Consider the following 7,808-nt stretch of genomic DNA (forward strand, 5'->3'; position numbering starts at 1 on the left):
GGCGGAGTTTCTGCAATGTCCGGTTGGGGGCCTGTTTGTAGCACTGTAGGAGCACTCCCCATTCCTGGTAGACAATGGCCTAATTGAATCAGAGCTAAGGTCTGGGGAACGCCTGATTCAGGTGTTATCTGCCTAGATTCCAGCACCGGAGCTTTGGGCGAGACCGGCACCGGACCCGGTTGCTTCTTCTTCCTCGTCATCTCAGATTGGCGCACGTTAGTAAACCCTAACGTAACATGCGCCGAGAGAGCGTTCTGAATATTTCATTATTTGTTAAAACTGTCTCGATTGTTATCTTGTATGTTTCGCTTCTTATCTGTCATTTGGATTTCCATTTGAAAAGAGAACAAGTTTTGCATAGCCTTGTATTTAGGCTGTCAAATGGTGTGTTAAGTCAAATGGTGTGTTAACTGACAAATAGCATATACAGAATTAGATGCAGTAGATCACTTCTCTTCTTAGTTCAATCCCTATGTTCAGTTTTATTTTTCTTTCACGAGGACCATAATTTCAGTCCACAACATGCAATAGTAATCTGAAAAATGGCAATAAAACTTCTTGGTTCGTTAATTTAGAATTTTAACTTATCACAGTTTACAAGAGAATGCAGGTTAAGACTGCGTATAATAAACCCTTGTGGTCCAGCCCTTCCCCGGACCCTGCACATAGCGGGAGCTTAGTTCACCGAGCTGCCCTTTTTTACCGTTTACAAGAGAATAATTAGCTACCTTATTGTAAGTAGACTAACTCGTTTATAAGAAGCCCCCTGTATTATCTACAGACTACAATCAATTCAACACGTATTTCTTCACATTTCCTCTTTTCATATGGTATTAGAGTCTTTCTTATTTTTACAATTTTACTAATCTTGACTCTGGTTAACTATTTCAGTGCCATCACTCATTATTTGGATGATTGTTTTAGGGTCACGGTCTAGTATGACGGTCTCTTCACACCTAGAGAATACTATGTAGTAATGTAGAATACTACATAATATTATGCAGGTATCAATGTCTTAAGACATGCATCCAATCGCCCACTGGCTCTATCTTAATATACGCAGGGGTTCCGATAGAATTCCTTTATCCGAAATTACACTGCGCCAGTAAGGTAAAAATAATTTTATTTTTGTTTATATATAAACTATTCAATCTCGTTAACATATGGGAGGCTTTAGGGTGTAGCCTATTTGCTTTTTTCTTTTTGAATTCCCTTGTGATGATTGTTGGTTCCACCAAAGTCAACACAACAATATTGACATAACAAAACTAGTAACTTAACCTGATTTAGAAACTAAAAGCTGCACCATTGCATATAAATCAAAGTTTATAATGGTTGTTGGACTTGATAGACATGCTTTGTACTTCATATATTACATTTGATTGTAGGTTTTCTATTATTTCATTACTATAATTGTTTTTTCTTAACTGCACCTTTCTTTACTAAAACCCATCCTTTAAATGCACATTTGCGCTTTACGCTTAAAGCCCCAATGTACCTTGTGTCTTTTTCAATTCCTTTTTGCGTGTTTTCACCTTTGACAACACTGATTGGGACAACCTCTGATTCCTCAGAAGAGGATTGATTATCTTGTGCTGTCATGTCCTTAGGGATATCTTTAATTTCTCCATTCTCTTCTTCGAATCCTTGCTTGAACCTGTTATAGTTTGTAAGCTCACTACTCTCGAATGGGCGTTCACCCAATACCTGGACCAGATCTTCGTGATGAAGGACCTCCTTTTCAAGTAGCAATTCTGCAATCTGAGCTACATGTTCTCTGTGTTCCTCTATAAGCTGTAGGGTACGATCATATGCCTTGGCGACCCATTCTCTAACTTCATCGTCAATAATTGCTGCAGTCTTGCTACTGTAGGGCTTTGATGTCTCAAATGTATCATCTCTTTGCGGAAAAGAAAGAAGACCAACCTTGTCACTGAAACCGTAGACTGCTACCTGGGCATATGTCATCTTGGTCACTTTCTCCAAATCATTTTGAGCTCCAGATGAGATCTTTCCAATCAAAACCTACTCAAAAATTAAAATCCGTATGAACATTGTAAAAATCTGATTTAATGAAAAAAAAAGGTAGGAAATTCGGGAAAACAGAAGGTAGAAAAAGCAAGTTGCTATTAAAGATTTAAAGAGACTGCATATTCATTAAGTTATGTAGTGACTAAATCTTGTCCAACAACGAACTATTATATCTGACGTTTTAGGTTGTTGATTCTATAAATATCCAGAGTTGTCATATCAAGGCCTACTACTTCATCGAGCAGCTTTCTTTGAGGTTGAAAAGCAGAGAATTGAATATGCCCAAACTCATTAGGAATACCTTAGGATGTATGCATTTAGGCATGTTACTCTGCAAAAGTTGGTGGCATGACACAGTCTTTTTAAATATGTCTAAGAAACTACTCATTCATATTATGACAGCAAAAAGGGTACCTAAAATGACATGCAACAAACCAGTTTGATGCCTATAAAATATTCTAGCAGAACTGTAACACAAGTAATTCATGTCACAAAGGATTCACCTTCTAGAGGATAACTATTTCGTTAAGTGAAGGGGCAAGCAGATTATCAAAAAATGGTAATTTCCTAAGAGAAGTCACAGGAGTCATTTCTTGAAGTACGGCGTGAGGATTGTCCAAGACCATATAAAGAAACAACAGCCTATTTTCTCAACCTATGTGGGACGTTCTAACAGTCTTTGCATATGCATCCAGCACGATGAGATGTTTCCAAAGGATTAGCTGATAATGCTGTAGGGAAAACATGTGAAAACAAGGAGACAGTTGATAAATATACCTGCTCAGCAGCTCGGCCACCAAGTGTCATGCATGTCATATCAAATAGCTGCTCCCTGGTCATTAAAAGATTTTCATTGGGAACATATTGAGCAAATCCTAGTGCTGCTGTACCACGGGGAATGATTGTCACTTTAAGTAATGGTTCTGCATGTTCCAAGAACCAACCAGCAATAGCATGGCCGGATTCATGATACGCAATTGTCCTCCTTTCCAGTTTGCTTATGACCTGCAGAATGCACAAAGGTAGGTTTGCATAAGTATATCATGTTATCCAAAATTAATATTTTTTGCCATTTACAAGTTCTTTGCTTATGACCTGCAGAATGCACAAAGGCAGCTTTGCATAAGTATATCATGTTATCCAAAAATAATATTTTTTGCCATTTACAAGTTCTTACTAGAACCCACTGGACTGCAATTCATAACAGCATCTTAAGAAAAAGAGTGAGGAGATTGGATACCTTGTTCTTGTTCTCTAGACCCCCAATCACCCTGTCTATTGCTGCCTCGAAATGTTGCATTTTGATTGTGGTACTCTCACTCCTAGCAGCAAACAAAGCAGCTTCATTACAAACATTCGCAATGTCTGCTCCAGCAAATCCTGGTGTTAGAGCAGCAAATCTCTGTGAATAGAATGCTGCCTCCTGGTCAAGTTTCAACTTGTTCAGATAGATTCTGAAAATCTGTTCACGACCTTTTATGTCTGGTTTGTCAATGGTAATCTGGCGATCAAATCGACCAGGCCTTAACAAGGCTTTGTCTAATATATCAAGTCTATTTGTGCCAGCAAGTACAACTACACCAGATGTGGTTGCAAATCCGTCCATTTCTACAAGCAGTTGGTTTAAAGTACCCTCACGTTCATCGTTTCCTCCAGAATAGCGTCCCTTCCCTCTTGCTCCACCTACTGCATCAATCTCGTCGATGAAAATTATACTAGGTGCACATCGTCTTGCCTCCCGAAATATGCTCCTAACTCTAGCAGGACCAACACCAACAAACATCTGCACAAATTCTGACCCAGAAATCGAGAGAAAAGGTACACCAGATTCTCCTGCTGTAGCTTTAGCTAAAAGTGTCTTTCCAGTCCCAGGAGGACCAACTAGAAGAGCACCCTTAGGAATTTTGGCTCCTAACTCTTCGTATTTCTTGGGATTCTTAAGGAAGTGAACGAATTCCATGATTTCTTGCTTAGCCTCGTCACATCCAGCCACATCCTTGAAGAAGACCTGTACCACAAAAGTGCCAGTTGACTTTAGTTTCCAACTAATCATGAAAAAAACTAATTCTCAGTGAAAAGACTGCTGTTTTGCTGAAGCTGTACCAACAATGGGAACTAATTCTCACCTTGTCCTTTGCATTTTTGTCCATCTTGGTGAAATGCGCTTTACCAATATTAAATATTCCACGAGCACCTCCCAAATCCATATAATAAATGATAGCTAGAAGCAACAATGTTAGACCACACTTCATCAGTTCTGGGAACCAATCCAACTCATTAACATATACCACAGAGACAAAATTGTGAGAGTCTATTCCCAAGGCTTCTTGCGCTTCCTTAAGCTTCTGCTCAAATGACTCAACACTCCCAATGTTAAAAGAGTATTTGTGGTTGCTAATGTTTCTATTACCATTTGTACCACTTGTAGGACCTTGAACGGTGTCATCACCAGTTTGATTATTACCAGGTGAAGAACTCCTTACATAAACTCTGGCTACATCTTTGTTAGCAACAACAATTCGATCAACAAGACCAGGTTCCAGTAGCTTGTTTTTGAACTCTTGGAAGCTAATCTGAGAATTTACATAAAGCGAAGTGACCATGAAAAAAGAAAATACAACCATCTAATGAAAATAAGACAAACACTGCCCTCCCAGAAAATAAAATCCTGTTAAGTCACCAGTCATCAATGAAAAGATTTAACATATACAGGATTTTCGTTGGAACATGTAAAACCTTGAAAGAAGTTCTTCATCATAATCCACTTTATTATATTTTTACTTCTATAAATATCAACATAAACAATTATTTTAAGAAGAATAGGTTCGGATTGGCAATGTATAAACTGAGATGCAAGGGTCACATGGTTGAATGACATAGCATGAGTACTTAAGTTTTTATTTAATGGCATTTGGTTTTAAATTGTTTTTATTTCGATAACATCGAAATGAAGTTGACTTCATCTCAAAAACCAAGTCCAAGTCCGATTCTTCGAAAGCAAACTAACAATTTCATCCATGAAAGTTTTCCAAGACCTAGTTTTCCAAATCAAACCTTATATTGAAACATCCTCTATCCAAGTGTCATCATTTACTGGTACAAACATACAGTTAATTGTTCTTTCATTTCCATTTCATCCACTAGGCAAATCCACGATTAGATGAAATTGATCATAACATTTTATCAAATAGATTACATACCAATCTATATTGGTCTCATACTCCTTAAGGCACTAAACTCATCCTCCCATACAAGAAAAAGGAGCTGAAACAATGAGAGTTAGAAATGTACAACAAACTGTTGGCTAGAACTAACCTCCTCCTGTTCGAAATAACTCAGAAGTAATATTGATGACAAAGCAAAGCCAACAAATAACAAAGAGAGTATAAGTTGATATCTCTTCATAGAGTTCTCCTGAGGGCCTCCTTACTCAGCTGCACTTTCCTCTGCCAAGATTACACCAAAGAATAAGTTTTTACCATGAATAAGCCAAAAGGGAATAAAAGATAAAATAAAAAGAAAAGAAAGATCATGTCAGGTATTGCTACTTCACTTATTTCAAACTCCACCAAATCAATCAACTAAGCCTCAATCCCAAACTAACCGGGGTTGGCTATGAATCCTTTGTAATTATTCTACTTTGGAGCTCAATGTTTTAAACTCATAAAAAGTGTCTAATATAACCTCTGAAGGATTCAACAGCATAAACTTTTACATATAAAGGTTTTCACTCTGACAAAGTTGTAATACGTGGTTCTCTTAAGTAGTTTACGACCACTTTTACACAATGTTAAGACATAAGAGGTGACACAAGCAAGTGCATATTGTCAAAATCTACTGCTTACTATTTCAATTTGGAACTCCTAGCAGAAAAGCAATAGCAGCATATCCGAATACCCAATATCTCAACCAGCTTAGAGAAAAGAGGCAATTCGAATCCCCGTCCTTCTAATTTCATGTCTACTTTCTACACACTACGCACAAGAAATGCACACTCAAATCCTGCCCCACTTTTTGATTTCCATCATCATCATCAATAGATAAAATATCCTCATCTTCCTCATTTATGGAATAGCATAAATGGTTTAGATCTCTACAGCCCAACTCCATCCCACTCTGTAGACTTAACGACATGGATAAGTATCCTCATCTTCCTAATATTCCAGAATTGTAAAAATGATTTAGATCTCTAAAACTATCTCTAACCGATTTCTTACTAGTTTTGCACAAAGTTCTACAATCAATTTCTTGTACAAACTACATTTACACATTCTTTTTTTGATAAGCAAAGAACATCTCGACATTATCTGTAATGATACAAAGCTTATATAAATATATGTATATTTTGATATGACATCCAAAGTTTTTAAATATCATATTGAGCACTCTTATGTTAGCTCATTTCAAATCAGTGTACTCCATCATATGATCTCTAACGTCAAATGTAACTGATCAATGACAATCACACAGGATAATGAATTAATTTCTAAAATGGTTATACTTAGGGTTTTTTTTCCTTACAAAAGTCACTAAACTAATTTTTGTCACTTTGAAACCACTCAACTTATGGCTGCTCACTCCAAAAATAAATTTGGCCGGAAATCCATTAAATGAAAGGGAGCCTTGGATCAACGGTAAAGTTGTCTTTGTGTGACCTATAGGTCACGTATTCAAGCCGTAAAAGCAGCTACTAATGCTTGCATTAGGGTAGGCTGTCTAAATCACACCCCTTGCGGTGCGGCCCTTCCCCAGATCCTGGGATGCTTTGTGCACCGGGCTCAAGGGTGCGACCCTTCCCCGGATCCTGGGATGCTTTGTGCACCGGGTTGCCCTTTTTTAAAAATCCATTAATTCTTACCAAAAAGCCAAGTAGGCATGCCAAATTAGCTAAAATACCAATGTGGCTTTCCAAGAACCTAGAGCCAAATATTTAGTTATTTACCCAGTCAAAAATTCAAAAATAAAAACTACTCCAACCCATTTTTTAATACAAACTCAGATACATTTTGGCTATAGAAGATGCCAAATCTAAGAGATAATGTTGCCTAATGAGATTGTTGATGATCTTGCCTGCACGGAGCTGCTAGAATCTTTTTGAAAAAATTCAACTTCTGCACAAAATGATGTTTAAGCTTAGAGAGTAAAGTAACAGATTTATTATACATTCAAAATTTCAGCATATGCTTGACTTGCTAGAAGAACTGTAACTATAGGGTAAAGATACTAAGTAGTAGTTCGTTATATTATGTTAAAACCTAATCTCATATTCACCATTATTATCTGAGAATTTGATGCACTTACCTGTAAATATTTGCAGAAATGGCAATATGAACGGATTGATGGAGAATTTGGCGGGGCATAAAGACTATCCAATTTGGAATATTTTGCTCAACTTCCGGTGTTTTATGTGTTTGATTTGATTTGGCTACTTGAAAAGTCACATAGTCAATTTATTTTTTAAGCAATTATTCTAAGTTTAGTGATTTTCAAATAGTAATTTGCCAAGACATTCCATACATTTACGTGCTACTAATCTTTTTTGGTATATTTCAGAAAATAAAATTTTAAATAATTTAAAAATATTTTAACTTGAATTTCTTATTTTACTTTTAGTGACAAGTCTTTATTGTCACATAATTATTATGACATGTTTAACAGTGGCGGAGCCACCTCACACGAAAGGCACCCTTCGCGAAAAACATACACGGTGTAGGTAGGTAAAAAAATAAATTATATATATATATATATACTATGTATTGACTCCCCTTAATTTCCTA

The 7,808-nt window shown here is 36.8% G+C and overlaps 1 protein-coding gene across 2 annotated transcripts; it reads right to left on the reverse strand.

The window, feature by feature from the left end:
- Positions 1-1,285: 1,285 nt before the first annotated feature.
- On the reverse strand, positions 1,286-7,509 carry LOC107823778 (ATP-dependent zinc metalloprotease FTSH 8, mitochondrial). Of its 2 annotated transcripts, XM_075247845.1 has the most exons (7): positions 7,333-7,451; positions 7,102-7,142; positions 5,347-5,477; positions 4,158-4,604; positions 3,272-4,039; positions 2,809-3,036; positions 1,286-2,025 (listed from the first exon to the last, which is right to left on the reverse strand). In XM_075247845.1, exons 3-7 carry the CDS (start codon positions 5,434-5,436, stop codon positions 1,408-1,410), a joined length of 2,151 nt encoding a protein of 716 aa, XP_075103946.1. In that variant the 5' UTR covers positions 5,437-5,477; positions 7,102-7,142; positions 7,333-7,451; the 3' UTR covers positions 1,286-1,407. The 2 variants fall into 2 exon arrangements, with proteins under 2 accessions (XP_075103946.1, XP_016505973.2); XM_016650487.2 differs by lacking the exon at positions 7,102-7,142 and having other exon boundaries at positions 7,333-7,509.
- Between the last annotated feature and the right edge of the window lie 299 nt (positions 7,510-7,808).

This window comes from Nicotiana tabacum, chromosome 24, assembly GCF_000715075.1.
Source record: "Nicotiana tabacum cultivar K326 chromosome 24, ASM71507v2, whole genome shotgun sequence".
In the NCBI taxonomy this organism is placed as follows: domain Eukaryota; kingdom Viridiplantae; phylum Streptophyta; class Magnoliopsida; order Solanales; family Solanaceae; genus Nicotiana; species Nicotiana tabacum.